Source organism: Phyllostomus hastatus, unplaced genomic scaffold (genome assembly GCF_019186645.2).
Source record: "Phyllostomus hastatus isolate PE091 unplaced genomic scaffold, TTU_PhHast_1.1 phas_scaffold_216, whole genome shotgun sequence".
NCBI lineage: Eukaryota > Metazoa > Chordata > Mammalia > Chiroptera > Phyllostomidae > Phyllostomus > Phyllostomus hastatus.
The window spans coordinates 1,823,028-1,840,358 of NW_025334018.1; the positions used below are offsets into that span (position 1 = coordinate 1,823,028).

The window sequence follows — 17,331 nt, forward strand, 5'->3', positions numbered from 1 at the left end:
AAAAGAACTAAACAAAATGGAGATAAGTAATCTATCAGATGCAGAGTTCAAAACATTATTTTTAATGATTCTCAAGGAACTTAGTGAGGATCCCAGCAGCATAAGAGACATCCAGTCAGAAATGAAAGATACACTAATTGAAATAGAGAACAGTTTACAGGGAAACAACAGTAGAATGGATGAAGCTGAGAATCAAATCAATTATTTGGAACATAAGGAAGCAAAAAACAATCACACAGAACAAGAAAAATGAATCCCCCCCAAAATGAGGATAGTATAAACAGCCTCTAAGACAACTTCAAAAGGTCTAGCATTCACATCATTGGAGTGCCAGAAGTAGAAGAGAAAGAGCAAGAAATTGGAAATCTATTTGAAAAAATAATGAAAGAAAACTTCCCAAATTTGGTGAAGGAAATAGACATGCAAGTCCAGGAGGCATAGAGTCCTGAGCAAAATGTATGCAAAGAAGCCTACAAGACACATCATAATTAAAATGCCAAAGATTAAAGATAAAGAGATAATCTTAAAAGCAGCAAGAGAAAAAGTTAGTTACTTATAGGAGAGTTCCCATAAAACTGTCATCTGATTTCTCAAAAGAAACACTGCAGGTTAGAAGGGATTGGCAAGAAATATTCAAAGTCATGAAAAGAAGTGATCTATAGACAAGATTGGCCTGCCCAGCAAAGATATCATTTAGAATCAAAGGACAGACAAAGTGCTTCCCAGGCAAGAAAAAAACTAAAGTAGTTCATCATCACCAAACCACTATTATATGAAATGTTAAAGGACTTAAGAAAAAGAAGATCAAAACTATGAACAATAAAATGGTAATAAATACATATATGTCAACAACTGAATCTAAAAATAAAACTAAACAAACAAGAAGAACAGAGACAGAATCATGTATACAGAAAGCATTTTGATGGTTGTCAGATGGGAAGAGGGTATGGAGAAATGGGTGAAGAGGCAAGGGGATTGAGAAGTACAAATAAGTAGTCACAGAATAGCAATGGAGATGTAAAGTACAGTATAGGAAATGGGTAGCCGAAGAACTTATATGCATGACTCATGGACCTAAACAATGTTGGGGGGGGATTTCCTGGGGGGGGGGTGCTATATTGAGGGAGGAAAGGGGGGGAATCAGGATAATTGTAATAGCATAATTAATAAAATATGAGGTTTTTTAAAGAAAAATAACAAAATAAAAATAAAATTAATGGATTAGTAAAAAAAGAAAAAGAAAATGAATACATAACTATATGGCAGAGAATTCTATTAATGTTATTTATATTAATTCTAAAACCAATGGAGTAGACAATATTCTAGAAAATAATTATTAAAAATGAATCTGAAATTTAGATATTATTAAAATAATTTAATTGTTAATCAAAATTATTTGGACCATCCTTATCCCCTAAAAGGCACCAGCCACAGAAAATTTTACAAGTGAATTTGTACCGAACTTAGAAAATAGAGTCTTTATTTTATGCAAAATAGCCAAGACAGCAAAAAACTGAAAAAAATATTCAATGGATTTTATAAGGCTATTACACTTGATAGCAAAATCAGACAAGAATAGTAAAAAAAGAACATTATAGGTCAATATTACTATAAATATGCTTGAAAAAATCCTAAATAAAACATTGCCAAGTTCAAATGCAGCAGTGTCTAAAAAGAAATATGTTATGGGGCCAGACTGTGCCACAGCAGCCAAGATGGCTGACTTCAAGGGTTGGGTGTCAGATGAGAAGGTGCTAAATTCATTACTCATGCACCCCCAGGGGAATTTAATGAAGTATTCAATGCTGTCTGGCTACTACTTAATAATGACAACCTCCTCAGAGAAAGGGCGGCACTTATATTTGCCCAGTATAACATGGATCAGTTCATGTCTGTGAAAATAGAATACAAAGATCAGGTCTTAATTACAGAACATGGTGACCTGGACAATAGCAGATTTTTAGGTCTGAGAAACAAAACTTTCTTTAAGTTTGATCACTTATGGACAGAAGCAAGTGACCCCCAGCCAGATGAAGTAGATGGTGGTCTGAAGTCCTGGAGAGAACCCTGTGACAGTAATTTAAGGCCATGTGTGAAAGATCATTATTCCAGTGACTTCTGTACCATTTATGCTAAAACTATAGATGGGCAACAGACCATTATTGCATGCATTGAAAGCCACCAGTTTCAGCCTAAAAACTTTTCGAATGGTTGCTGAAGATCTGAATGGGAATTCATCCTCACACCACCTACAGCCCAGGTGGTTGAAGTACTTAAGATTTAGGTACACTATTATGAAGATGACAATGTGCAACTGGTTAGTCATAAAGATGTACAGAATTCAGTAACTGTTTCAAATAAAGTCCAGACTGCCAAGGAGTTTATTAAAATCATAGAGCATGGAGAAAATGAGTATCAGACAGCAGTTAGTGAAAATTATCAAACAATGTCAACCATTACATTCAAGGCCTTGCACTGGCAGCTTCCAGATACCTGTACCAAAATCAGCTGGAACAAGACACTCAGCTGCAAGATGGGCAAAGAAATGCAGAATGCTTAAAAGCTGGATGTAGGATTCTTCAGTATGTGGAAAGAAATGTTTCAACATATGATCGTATGATAAGTAATTTATAAACAAGAATGATATTTTGCTAGATTTTTCAAAGTTAACAGGTTTTCCAGCTTCATAGAATACTGTTGAATCTATAGCATTGTCTCAATACTTTTCTGTTCTCTCTCTTGTAATTTTCTGTTTTCACTACATCTACTTGTAAATTATATTTTTTATTCTGCCACATTTAATGATGAAGGAAGAGGTCTAACCTGAAATTATTTTACTCTTCAGAATTTTTCCTAGCCATGAAACCCTGTAACTTCAGGTTAATAAGTTCAATGCTTTTCTACCCAATATTGCATGGTTTATACTGATCCACCAACAACAGCTAAGGAGGCTGTGCTACCAACCATAGCCAAATGGAAGACAGATTCATCTTTCTCCCTCTAACTACTTTGATCATCATTGATAGCACTGTATCACTGTAGTTCTCAAAAGTTTGGATTGGGGTTTTTCAGGTCCTTTTGTTGGACAAAAGGAATTTTCTGAAAATTCCATTATAGCCAGCTTCTTTGGGGAAGTTGTTTTTAAGTCCAAAGTCTTGAACCACATTCCAAGCATATGAACGTGTTTGCTTTTCTCCCTTCCCTCATTGTCTCATCTAGTACCATTATAGCTGTAGACATCTCCATTTTTAGCAGAGTTTTACCCATTTATTATTATTTTTAATATTCAGTAACTGCTGACATATGAGGGATGTAGTAATGTATCAAATTTGAATGTATTAGAGTATCAGACTTGAAAAATGCAGATGAAGAAATAATAGGTATCTTGTGCTTTAATACACTGTGGCAGGACTGTACTACAAGCAAATGAATCAAACAACTGTGTAAATCACAAATGAAACCTAAAAATGAACCAAAATGAAAAGGATAACTTCAGGCAGTATCTTTCTATCATAACCTCTTGTTAGGATTAGTGATTTGTTCTAAATAGGATGTAAAACTTGTTCCAAATTACTTTTCCTCAGTCTCACCTGCCAAGAACTTAACTATAATATAGCAACCCTTCCCAGGCATGTGCGACCCGTTACAGGATCAACAAATCTACTGTTCGCTACACAAAGAAAGAAGAGAAGATTAGGTCTATGACAACAATGACTTTTAACAAGACTGCAAAGAGGGTGGTCACTTCCCGCAGTAAGTGCATTGTGAGGATGGAGTCTTCATTGGTCCTGTGGATAAATGACTGCAGAAAAAAGAATATCTCGTGGGATACCAACACCATTCGGACGAAGGCCACTAAACTTTATGATAGTTTTGCGGAAAGCATGGGCATTCACGATGGTGACGAGAATGAAGATGAAGATGACAATGCAGAAGCAGGATGGGCAAGTGCTTCTCCCACCAGACCAACCCCATTCAGTGCCAGCAAGGACTGGTTTGACAAATTTCAGAGACGTTTTGGACTCAAGAGCATTTCTCTACATGGAGAAGCTGCCTCTGCAGATAAAAAGCAACACCAGCAACTCCCCATAACTATGTTCATCCTTCAGACGAAGAGATCAGTTATGCCTATGCCTTTAGCGGAAATAGAAGTTATGGCCCAGGGCAAAAATACTGCACCACTGATGAAGCACCTGATGAAGTGGTGCCTTCAGAAGAGCTGTAATGCTCTTCTTGGCTGTGCAGTACATTCATCTCATTGCCATCACCTTCATCGCCATCAGTACTGCACAGCCACATAATTCACGATCTTCATCATTCAAATTGCAGTATACTTCACAGGTGAGTACCTATATAGAATTTTATATGTTGTTAAAATTACGTAGGTTTAAGAGTATAGAAAGTGTTTAAGAGCACATGAAGTGTTTGTAAGAGTGTGGGAAAGGTTAATAAGAGAGTGGGAAAAGTTTATAGGAGTGTGGGAAGTGTTTATAAAGCCTTAAAATATATATAAATAATAAAATAAATATAACACCGCTACTTCGCAGATTTTCATCTATCATGAGGGTCTCTGGAATGTAACTCCTGAGATAAGTGAGGGACCACTGTAGTCCAATAGAAATATACCTGTTTTTGTTCTTTAAGAAAATGGTATGTTATAACCAAAAAGTGATTAAAGAATATAAAACTAGTTTATTATCATAATATTTACATATTAAAAGAAGGCAAAACTTCATGTGATCATTTCAAATATGCAAAAAAATCATTTGGTAAAAGTCAAATAGATGTATATTTTACTATTTTTATTGAAACCATAAAATGCTATTTTAACCATTTTAAAGAATATATTTTATTGATTATGCTATTACAGTTGTCACATCTTACACCTTTTATTCCTCTCTGCCCTTCACACAACCTCCCACCCAATTCCTCTCCTCTTTAGTTCATGTCCATGGGTCATACATATAAGTTCTTTAGCTTCTACATTTCCTATACTATTCTCAACCTCCCCCTGTCTATTTTCTACTTACCATTTATGCTTCTCATTCCCTGCACCTATTCCCCACTTCTCCCTTCCCACTCCCCTGCTGATAACCCTCCATGTGATCTCCATTTCTGTGATTCTGTTCCTGTTCTAGTTGTTTGCTTAGTTTGTTTTTGTTTTTGTTTTTAATTTAGGTTTGTTTGTTGACAGTTGTGAGTTTGTTGTCATTTTACTGTTCATATTTTTTATCTTCTTTTTCTTAGATAAGTCCCTGTAACATTTCAAATAATAAGGGCTTGATGATGATGAACTCCTTTAACTTGACCTTATCTGAGAAGCACTTTATCTGCCCTTCAGTTCTAAATGATAGCTTTGCTGAAGAGAGTCATTTTGGATGTAGGTCCTTGCCTTTCATGACTTCTTGACTTGGTGTGTCCTCCCTGGGGTCCAACTTTTCTGGGACTCTGAGCTTCCTGAACTTCCTGCAAGTCTATTTCCCTTGCCAGATTGGGGAAGTCCTCCTTCATTATTTGTTCAAATAAGTTTTCAATTTATTGCTGTTTCTCTTTTCCTCCTGGCACCCCTATGATTTCAATGTTAGAATGTTTGAAGTTGTCTCAGAGGTTCCTAATTCTTGTTTCTTCATTCTGTTCTTGTTGAATGTTTATTTCTTCCTTCTGCTCCAAATCATTGATCTGAATCCCAGTTTCCTTCCCTTCACTGTTGGTTCCCTGTGCATGTTCCTTTATTCACTTTGCATAGCCTTCACTTTTTCCTCTATTTTGGGACCACACCCAACCACTTCTGTGAGCATCCTGATTACCAATGTTTTGAACTCTGCATCTGATAGGTTGGCTATCTCTTTATTGCTTAGTTGTATTTTTTTCTGGAGCTTTGGACTGTTCTTTCATTTGGGCCATATTTCTTTGTCTTGATGGGTCTGTTATGTAGGAAGGGGCAGAGCATTAGGTATTCACCAGGGCAGGACAACTCACATCACTGCATTATAATGCTGTATGTGCAGGAGGGGTCAGAGAGGGTATAATGCTGCTTGCTGAGCTCTTGACCAGCTTTCAGTCACTTCCTCCACTACCCACAAGCAATTGGGCCCTTCTGGTGCCTATTCCCAGGTGGGTGGGTTTGTGTATGTTCTAGGACCCAGTGGGTCTCTCCAAAGAACTCTCCTTGGGACTGAGAGTTTCTCCCGCCACCAAAACCCCTACACATTTTTACAGTCAGAGCTTTTCAGGCTTCATTTCCCCACACTGGAACCCTGGGTTGTGAGATCTGTATCACTCCTTAGTTGTTCCTCCTGGTTTATCCACACTCAAATGTGGGAACCCCTGCTGTACTAGCCACCACCTTACTGCGAGTCCTCTCTACCCCAGTTGCCAGTCTCCACCCCTCCTACAGGCCTGGATGAATATTTCTTCTTTAACTCCTTGGTTGTTGGACTTCCATACAGTGCAATTTTCTGGAAGTTCTGGTTATTTTTTGTTTTTAAATTTGTTGTTGTCCTTCTTTTGGTTGTGTGAGGAGGCAAAGTGTATCTACCTATGCCTCCTTCTTGGCCAGAAGTCTCAATCTTCTCAAATTTATTATTACTTGTTTTGTGACCTAACATGTGGTCTATCCTAGAAAATGTTCCATGTGCACTTATAAAAAAAAGTATATTCTACAGCTTTTGGGTGAAATATTCTAAAAATATCAATTAAATTTATCTGGTCTAATGTGTCATTTAAGGATGCTATTTCCTTGTTGATTTTCTGTCTAGATGACCCATTCATTGATGCCACTACTACTCCACTACTATGACTATATTGTCAACCTCTCCCTTTATATTTGTCAATATTTGCTTTATATATTTGGTTGCTCCTATGTTGGGTATGTAAATGTTTACTAGTGCTATTTCCTCTTGTTTGGTTGATCTCTTTATTGTTATGAAATGTCCTTTTGTCTTGTTACAGTCTTTGTTTTAAAGTTCATTTTGTCAAATGTAAGTATTACTATCCCAGCATTTTTTGTTGTTTCCATTTGTATAAAATATCTTTATCCATCCCTTTACTCTCATTTTGTGTATGTCTTTCAATCTAAAGTGAGTCTCTTATAGGCAGCATATGTATGAATCTTGTCTTTTAATCATTCATCCACTTTATGTATTTTGATTGAAGCATTTAGTCCACTTACATTTAAACTAATTATTGACAGGTATATAGTTATTGCCATTTTATTAATTATATTCTGATTTTTTCTAGTTCTTCTCTGTTCATTTCATATTGTCTTATTCTTTTCTCTTTTATAACTTTCTATAGTGTTATGTTTGGTTTTCTTTCTTTGTTATAAATTTTTAATAAATTTTTAGTCTGCAGTTACCACATGCTTCAAATATATTGTTACATTTATAGTGGTCTATTTTAAGTTGATGGTTGCCTCATTTTTTTTATTTATTGATTTTAAAGAGGGGGAGGAGAGAGACGTCATTTTGTTGTTCCACTTATTTATGTATTCATTGGTTGACTCTACTATGTTTCCTGATGGAGATCAAACACACAGCCTTGGCATATCTGGACAATGCTTTAACCAGCTGAACTACCTAGGCAAAGCAATTTTGAATATAATCTAAAATCACTGTCATTTTTACTTACCCCTTCATCTTTATGTTTTTGTCATTATTTTTTTACTTCTTTTGCATGTGTGCTTGTGTGTATCCCTTAATTTATTGTTGTAATTACATTATTTTTGTCTCTCAACTTTTGTATTAGTTTTATAGTTGGTTGGTTCACTGCTTTTATTATGTGTGAGCCTTTGTCAGTGAGAATTTTTCTTTCTTATACTTTCTTATTCATATCTTTTATCTTTTCTTCAAGTCCTTTTAATATTTCTTGTAATTATGGTTTACTGTGACCTCACTTTTTTTTTCATCCTCACCCAAGGACATGCTTATTGATTTTAGAGAGGGGAAGAGTGGGAAAAAGAAAGAGAAACATCGGATGATTGCCTCTTGTACATGCTCCAACCAGGGACCAAACCTGCCACCTAAACACATGCCCTGACCAGGAATTGTACCTATGACATTTCAATTTATGGCACGACACTCCAACCAACTAAGAAATACCACTCAGAGCTACTGTGATCTCACTTGTTAATGGATATAAGAATTGTTGATTTTGCATTTAGTTCAGATTTTACTTGTTGTTCGTATGAAGTGGTGACTTCTAAGTTCATATGCCAGACCAAAACATAAAAGTCAAACAGTTTTCTTTTTGTAAGATTTTATTTATTTATGTTTAGAGAGAAGGGAAGGGAGGGAGGGGGAGGGAGAGAGAGAGAGAGAGAGAGAGAGAGAGAGAGAAACATCCATCAGCTGCCTCTCACATGTGCCCTGACCAGTGATGGAACCTGCAATCCAGGCATGTGCCATACCAGGAATCGAACTGGTGACCTTTTGCATTGCAGGACCACCCAACCAACTGAGCCACACCAGTCAAATCTTTTCCTTATACTCATAAAAGTGATAAAGAATATGGCAGAAAATGTTTATTTTACTCTAGCCCACTCCATTTCATTTTTACTCCTCCATCTCCATTCATTTCAGAACTGAATTTTGCCCTCCCTACACATTCACTTTAGGACTACCACTTCCAGCCTCACTCTTCAGCCTCTATCTTACAATTCATCCCTCCAGCCTCTCACTTCTATCCTTAGTGCTAACCCACTTTTCAGAAAAGATAAGGTCACTCCACCTCTTGGTATCACTATGATCTTGGTGAATACCTATAGCCTGATTGCTGTATACCAGTTGTGAGAATTAGTGACACATCAGAATAGTCTGGCAGCCATGCTGGGCTCTCCCTCTAACTGGCATGCTTCTCAGAAATGATGAAGCAGGGAGCTTAGCCTACTAGCAAAGAGATGCAGGCTGCAGCAGATCCTTATGGCATCCCTCTCTAAATGCAGGTGGGAAAAGCCATTGTGTGTACACATCCTTGTGCAGACTTCCCACAAGCCTCCAGTAAAACTCAAGTATATGAAGTAGTGGTTATCAGAATATCCAGTTCCTTAACTATACCATTTAACAAACTGCTGCTATAATTAAGTACTGTGTTCACCCTTTCCATTTTCCACCAGATAATCTTGCTAGCTCCCTGCTGTCTTAGCTTAAAATTAGAATAATTTTAAACATATTACATGTTTTTATTATTAAATTAATGCATGTCATTGCAGAAAATTTGGAAAAGACAGAAGTATAAAGAAGATAAAAATCACCTGTGTGATATTGTGATTTAAGACGAATATGTATTTGGTCTTCTTCCATTTCTGGTACAAAACTCCTGAAACACTTGGAACTTCCTAAATGAGGAGAGCAATAAAGTTGTCTTTTATTATAATGAGGTGACTTTTGGACTGCATCTAAGGATGGGCACTAGTTGCCAGTAGAGTCAATCTTAGTGTGATTAGAGGGTTGGAACTTTCAGTCCCCCATTTTCCTCTTTCTCCCACCACCTCCAAGGAGGAAAAAGGAGCTAGAGATTTAATTCAATCACCAATAGCCAATGACAATTAATTATGCACATGTAATGAAGCTTCCATTAAAACTCAAAAAGACAGGGTTGGGAGAGCTTCTGGAGTTAGTGAACCTGTAGAGATTCGAGGAGAATGGTGTTCAGGGAGCATGCAAGTTCTGAACTCCTTCCCACACACCTTGACATCTCTTTCATCTCACTATTATCTAGTAAGTAAACTGTTTTCCTGAGTTTGTGAGCCACTCTAGCAAATTAACCAAACCCAAACCAGGGGATCATGGGAACCTCTAATTTATAGCCAGTTGGTCAGAAGCACAGGTGACAAGCTGGACTTGTGATTGGCATCTAAAGTGAAAGGGAGTCTTAATTTTCTTTTTATCTTCACCTAAAGATATTTTTTCATTGCTTCTAGGGAGAGAGAGAAACAATCGACATGAGAAAGAAACATCAATTGGTTGCCTCCTGCATGCTCCCAGATCTGGACTGAACCTGCAGCCTAGGCATGTGCCCCAACTGGGAATCAAACTTGCAAGCCTTCTGTTACAGGATGATGCTCCATCCAACTGAGCCACACCAGCAAAGGCTGAAGTGAAGGATAGTCTTTTGGGTCTGAGCTCTTCACATGCGGGGTATCCAGACAGATAGTGTTAACTTAAATAAAAGGCCTTTCAGAGTGAAAGGCAACAAGTATTTGAGATCAATAAGAATAACTGCTCCCCTGGCTGGAGTGGCTCAGTGGATTGAGTGCCTTTATAACAAACCAAAGGGTCACCAGTCTGATTCCTAGTCAGGGCACATGCCTGGGTTACGATGGTCCGAGGTCCCCACTGGGGGATGCACAAGAGGCAACCACACATTGATGTTTCTCTCCCTCTCTTTCTCCCTCCCTTCCCCTCTGTCTAAAAATAAATAAATAAACTCTTTATAAAAAAAAAAGAATAACTGCTTTCTTGTTATCTTTTTTTAGAGATTTTATTTATTTATTTATTTATTTATTTATTTATTTATTTATTTATTTATGAGAGGGGAAGGGAGGGGAAAAAAGAGAAGAGAAGCATCAATTGGTTGCCTCTTATAAAGTGCCTCAATTGGGAACCAAACTGAAACCCAGGTACGTGCCCTGACTGGAAATGGAACTGATGACCTCTCACTTTGCAGTATGACACCCTACCAAAGGAGTCACACCAGTCAGGGCTTCTTGTTATCTTTTCAAAGAAATTTGCGGGGCACATGGTTGTGTAGGACCTATCCAAATGTTATTTTGCCTTTTTTTTTAACAGTTCAAAGATTTGAGGAATAAAATACAAGGTATTTCTTCCAGCATGGCAACTCCAGCTCCATTTTAAAGTAGCTCCATTTATTTTATTTTATTGTTTCAATTTGTCCTCCTTTTGACCAAAATCTTTACTTTAAAGTATTGCTGATCAATCACTGGAAAGCAGTACTGAGAGGTTAGTAAAAGCATCATAGTCAGGTAGCTCATTTTGGGTATGTAATCCGGTTGTTGGTTCCTCATGACCAGGAAGGTTCATTTCCAGGATGTCATGTCCCACAAAGGGAAAGTAGTTTTATTTATTTATGTTTTGGGGAGCTTTAGGCCACATTTGAACAACAAGAACACCAGAACAGAAGAAGGCTTTATCATCATGTTTTTTAAGGGCAACGTCAGTAGTTTTTGAGGTTTCTCATACGAAAAAACTAATAAGATTTAGTGATCATCTCAAAATGTTGAGCCACCATTATCAGAGTGCTGTCTTTATAACATCGAGCTATATAAAACAAACAGTAATTTATAACAGGAAAAACATCTATAATTACAAATAAAAGGTTCAGTTCAATTTGAAGAACAGACCTGATCTAAGGAGGCAATACCTGAGGGCACTTAGGTGAAGATGTTAAAGAACCATGAGATATCAATGGTACTGTATTCAATCATTTGTGCCTAGATTTTATGTAGTTTCATCTTTAATTTACCAGGGGTGTTTTATCCAAGTACAAGAGGTATTAACAACAGAGCAAACTCTACCTTACTTACCAAAGATATAATTAAGAGCAACTCTAATTTATATAAGAGAATTGACAGATTTTTTCCTAGTTGGCTATTGCTGTGGTGGTTATTGCAAGCAAAAAGTAATTTTTTCAAATCTGGGAACATTATTGAGGCTGATATCTCCAGGCATTAAATAACCCTGACTATGTGTGTAACTAGCTGTACATTTTGACCTGTGAAGTAGGTTTAAAGATAATGCCCAATGTTACCTTTCCAGACAGAAATTAAAGAGAAAGGGGAAACAATAGCTATTATAATGAGTGCTTTGCCTCTAATATTTTTTGTAAGGCAGGAAACAACTAAAGTAAGAGGCAAATAAAGGTATAGATTATACAGGCCTTATCTGAAATCTTGGGTTAGGTGTCCACAACAGATGTCATCTGCTTCATTTCCTAGTAATTATAAAATTTCACTGTTGATTGAGCAGTCCAGTTAGGTAAAAGAGCTTTCTTTAAATTGGGAAACATGAATCCAAGAGTCAACACCTTTAAATTTGGTCACAGAGGGATCAGCTAAGAGTACCTGAAATTCTGGAAAAGATAAATGTTTTCATTTTATTTACAAAGGTATAATTTACCAAACTGCTGTAAATTGCTGTCATAGGTAGTTGGGGAGGAAAAAATTCTTATATCTAGAAAGCAAAGATCAAAAACCAGTAACACTTACTATAAAAAATGTCTAAATTTTTATTCATCTTTAATGATATGGTTCACTTAGTACCATATCATTAATTCTTGTTGATCTTGATCTTTTTGATGGCAGTTTTTGAATCCAGTTTTCCCTTAGAGTTCTGTAGCTCTTTACCCAGTTTAATGGTATGATCTAAAAGTTAATTAGAAATCTGTATTTTAGTATCAGAGTCTTCTCTCTGAATTTCTCTGAAGATGAAACATCTCCATAGAAACATTTTTGTAAAATCCTCAGAGTAAACAGTAATTATCTGTAAATGATTAAAAAGTACTTAAAAATGGCTATGGTTAAAGAACTGGTGAGAGTTCACATACATACATAACATACATAAATACATACATACATACATATAAATAATGCAATATATTTAGTTATCCATTCCAGTCTTAAATAGTTTGAGCATATATAAAATTCTTTTCTCAAGATCACTCCCCCAAGAAGGTTCTGCAACATACATGAACCTTTTAATTTTGTCCTATCTCCTTTTTATTTTGAAACAATTGTTTTATTTTAGGATGAAACTATTTTCCTTTTTCTACTAAACTCCCTCTCCCCCAAAAATTCCTGTCCTTTATATTCTTCCCTCAACAAAAGTATATCTCCATACCTTATACCTTTCTCTACTAAAAGCATATTTTCCATACACAGTCATTTTTGTCTTATTCTAATTATTTTCTTGTAGTTTTGTAAAAAACCATAGCTCTTTTACAAATCAGTTTTGGAAAGGGAACTTATACAGCAGTCTGCATTTATAAAAGGCATCTTCTTTTTCCTTCAGTCTTTGCAGGCAATGTTTTGGTTAGTTCCTCTGTGTTTACATTTCAAAAACAAGATAAGAGTTACAACTTTTAGAGACAGAGAAAGACTAAGTTTTTTAGCATGATTTATTTGACAATGTTTCCTATGTAAATTAAAATACCATATATACATTATTAATGTAAGTTCCCCTTTTATAAAGAGAGAGAATAAATCTTTGAAGTGTTTTAGGGGTCCTTTGAAAAATTACAAATTTCTTAAAAATCTCAAAAATCAAAAAAATGACTACTTTTGAATCTTAGGAACTTTATCAGATATATCAAAAGTTTTAAAACATTTGTTCAAATAATTTCATCAGTCATTGTAGAACAATATTTAATAAAATAATAATTACCTATTTAACTAAAATGACAATAAAATATTTAAAAGACAAATACAGAAGTTTTCATAGTTGTAAACAAAATTTTAGCTCTTTTAATAGGAGACTCAGTTTTCTTAAGCAATCAAAGACCTTATGATAAAGGGTACAGGAAATTATTTAAATAAAACATAAAATCTTTGTTTTCCCTTTATAATTTCTTATTAATGGCATACTAGTAATATAGAAAATTTTTGTTATTTTAACAGAGAAATAATATTAAATTTTAGCTTTACATAAGCACATCATTGATATTAAAGCTTAATTTAATTTTTTTAAAGATTTTATTTATTTCTTTTTAGAGAGGGAAGGGAGGGAGAAAGAGAGAGAGAGATAACGCCATGTGCGGTTGCTGGGGTCCATGGCCTGCAACCCAGGCATGTGCCCTGCCTGGGAATCGAACCTGCGATGCTTTGGTTCGCAGCCCACGCTCAATCCACTGAGCTACACCAGCCAGGGCTTAATTTAATTTTTTAAAAACACTAGCAATAACAATTTAGTCATTTAACTTTAGTCAGCTTAATTATAAGAGGTAAAATTCTCTTTTCTCTCTTTCCATTCTGAAATAACCAGGAACAAATTATTTTCATCTCCCTTAATGAAAACACCTCTCCATACCTTATGCCATCTATTATTCAAAACACATATTAATTCTTTCACCCTGGCCAGGTAGCTTAGCTAGCTAGAACATCATCCCATACATCAAAATGTTGTGGGTTCAATTCCTGGTTAGTACACATACTAAGTTATAGATTCCAACCCTGGTCAGGGCGCATGCGGGAGGCAGTCAGTAGATGTTTCTCTCTCTCTCCCCCTCTCTCTCTCTCCCCCTTCCTCTCTCTAAATAAACATATCCTCTGTCAGGGATTTTTTTTAAAAGAGATAAAGTACATATTAATTATTTGTATATTAATTAGAGTTCTTAACCCTCAGAAACCCCAATTTTAGTGAAACCAAAAGTAAACAATTAGCATTAGCAAATTTATGAATATTTTTTGTAATTCCTAGAAACATGTGCTCCCTCACTAGCAATATATTTTATAATTTTTAGGAATATATGTTTCTTCAACAAAACACATTTTTATTAATCAACCCAACTATAGTTTCTCCCATTAAAAAAAAAAGGTAGGTAAACTTAGATTCATTTGGCAATTAATGTTTTAGTATTTTATTTTACTTGGAAATAATCTAGATATTCAATAATTTTCATCTTTTTAACTTAGCAAAATTCTAAGGTTTGAAGTTACCAAAATTTGGGAGACTATTTTAAAGTGCACATACCATAAAACAGAGCCTCTGGCCAAGATGGAGGCATAGGTAGATACATTTCCCTTCTTGCACAACCAAAAGAATAATAACAAATTTAAAAACAAAAAACAACCAGAACTACCAGAAAATTGCACTGTATGGAAGTCTGACAACAAAGGAGTTAAAGAAGAAACATTCATCCAGACAGGTAGGAGGGGCGAAGATGGGCAGCCAGGGCAGAAAGGACACATGACAAGGTAGCAGCTGGCAGACCAAGCAGTCCCACATTTGAGTGCAGATAAACAGGGAGGAGCAACTGGGGAGTGAAACAGACTGCACAACTGAGGGTTGCATCACAGGGAAATGAAGCCTCAAAATCTCTGGTGATAAAAACCTGTGGGCATTGTGGAGGCAAGAGAAACCCCCAGTGTCATAAGAAAGTCTACCAGATGGGCCCACAAGGTTCTAGAACATACACAAGTCCACACCTCCATGGGAATCAGAACCAGAGAGTTGCAATTTACTTATGTGGGTAGCAGGGGAAGTGAGTGAAAGCCAGCAGAGAGCCAAGCAACCAGCATTGTTCTCTCTCTGATCCCTCCCCCACATACAGCACCATGACACAATGATATGAGTTGTCCCACCCTAGTGAATACCTAAGGCTCTGCCCCTTATAACATAACAGGGGTGCTGAGACAAAGAAATATGGCCCAAATGAAAGAACAGATCAAAACTCCAGGGAAAAGAACTAAGCAACAAAGCGATAGTCAAAGCGAGGGGGGGGGGAGGGACTGTGCAACCCAGGGCCACAACACAGGGAAATAAAGCTTCAAACCACTCATTGAAAACACCTGTGGGGGTTGAGGTGCCGAGAGAAACTCCCAGCCTCACAGGAGAAGTGGTTGGAGAAACCCACAGGCTCCTACAATGTACATAAGCCCACCCACATGGGAATCAGCACCAGAAGGGCCCAATTTGCTTGGGGGAAGTGAGGGAAGTGGGGGAAGTGACTGAAATTGAGGAGAGAACAGAGCAAGCGCCATTGTTCCCTCTCAGACCCCTTCCCCACATAAAGCATCACAACACAGTGACATGGGTTAGTCCACCCTGGTGAACACCTAAGGCTCTGCCCCTCACTACATAATAGGCATGTCAAGACCAAAAAAAATGGCCCAAATGAAAGAACAAATGAAAAATGGTCCAAATGAATGGCCCAAAAAAATGGTCGAAAAAATGAACAAAAAAATAACCCAAATGAAAGATCAAGGCTCCAGAAAAAATACAACTAAGCAATGAAGAGACAGCCAACCTATCAGATGCACAATTCAAAACACTGGTAATCAGAATGCTCACAGAATTGGTTGAATTTGGCTGCAAATTAGATGAAAACATGAAGGCTATGCTAAGTGAAATAAAGGAAAATGTATAGGGAACCAATAGTGGTGGGAAGGAAACTGGGACTCGAATCAATGGAGTGGACCAGAAGGAAGGAAGAAACATCCAACCAGAAAAGAATGAAGGAACAAGAACTCAAAAAAAAATGAGGAGAGACTTAGGAACATCCAGGACATCTTCAAACGTTCCAATATCTGAATTACAGCGGTACGAGAAAAAGAAAAAGAGAAAGAGAAAGAGAAAGAGAAAGAGAAAGAGAAAGAGAGAGAGAAAGAGAAAGAGAAAGAGAAAGAGAAAGAGAAAGAGAACAACAAGTGGAGAAGTTATTTGAATAGATAACAAAGGAGAACTTCCCCATTCTAGCAAAGAAAATAGATTTCCAGGAAGTCCAGGAAGCTCAGAGAGTCCCGAACAAGTTGGACCCAAGGAGCAACATACCAAGGCACATCATAATTAAGTTACCTAAGATTAAAATTAAGGAGAGAATCCTAGAAACATCAAGAGAAAAGGAGACAGTTACCTACAAAGGAGTTTCCATCAGACTGTCATCTAATTTCTCAATAGAAACTTTACAGACAAGAAGGGGCTGGAAAGAAGTATTCCAAGCCATGAAGGGCAAGGACCTACATCCAAGATTACTCTATCCAGCAAAGCTATCATTTAGAATGGAAGGGCAGATAAAGTGCCCAGATAAGGTCAAGTTAAAGGAGTTCATCATCACCAAGCCCTTATTATATGAAATGTTAAAGGGATTTATCTAAGAAAAAGATAAAAAATATGAACAGTAAAATGACAGCAAACTCACAATCATTAACAACCACACCTAAAACAAAAACAAAAACAAACTAAGCAAACAACTAGAATAGGAACAGAACCACAGAAATGGAGATCACATGGAGGGTTATCAACAGGGGAGTGGGAGAGGGAAGAGGGGGGAAAGGTACAGAGAATCAGTAGCATAGATGGTAGGCAGAAAATAGAAAGGGGACAGTAAGAATAGTATAGGAAATGTAGAAGCCAAAGAACATATGTATGACCCATGGACATGACCTAAAGGGGGAGAATGTGAGTGGGAGGGCATGTGCAGGGCAGAGAGGAGTGAAGGGAGGAAAATGGGACAACTGTAATAGCATAATCAATAAAATATATATTTTTAAAAACAACAAAAATACTTATCATTCTTTGAAATATCTCATCAGCTCAGGCAGGACAAACAGTAAGAAATTTTAAAGTACCTACTCAGCCAAAAATTATTTCATTTTTTAGA

The 17,331-nt window shown here is 36.6% G+C and overlaps 1 protein-coding gene and 1 pseudogene across 3 annotated transcripts in view; one reads left to right on the forward strand and one right to left on the reverse strand.

Annotated features, from left to right (window-relative positions):
• The first annotated feature begins 1,715 nt into the window (after nucleotides 1-1,715).
• Nucleotides 1,716-2,560, forward strand: LOC123804743 (annotated as a pseudogene).
• A 6,694-nt stretch (nucleotides 2,561-9,254) lies between these two features.
• Nucleotides 9,255-17,331, reverse strand: part of LOC123833464 (translation initiation factor IF-2-like) — a 30,057-nt gene continuing 21,980 nt past the window's right edge. Inside the window, exons 4-6 of one of the 3 annotated variants that reach the window (XM_045861688.1) lie at nucleotides 12,043-12,087; nucleotides 11,896-11,949; nucleotides 9,255-9,334 (exon numbers count right to left, since the gene is read on the reverse strand). In XM_045861688.1, the coding sequence (XP_045717644.1) occupies nucleotides 12,066-12,087 (22 nt within the window). In that variant the 3' untranslated portion in view covers nucleotides 9,255-9,334; nucleotides 11,896-11,949; nucleotides 12,043-12,065. Of the gene's footprint in view, nucleotides 9,335-11,895; nucleotides 11,950-11,986; nucleotides 12,088-12,223; nucleotides 12,380-17,331 lie in introns of those variants that run through there. The other 2 variants (XM_045861686.1, XM_045861687.1) reach the window with 2 other exon arrangements.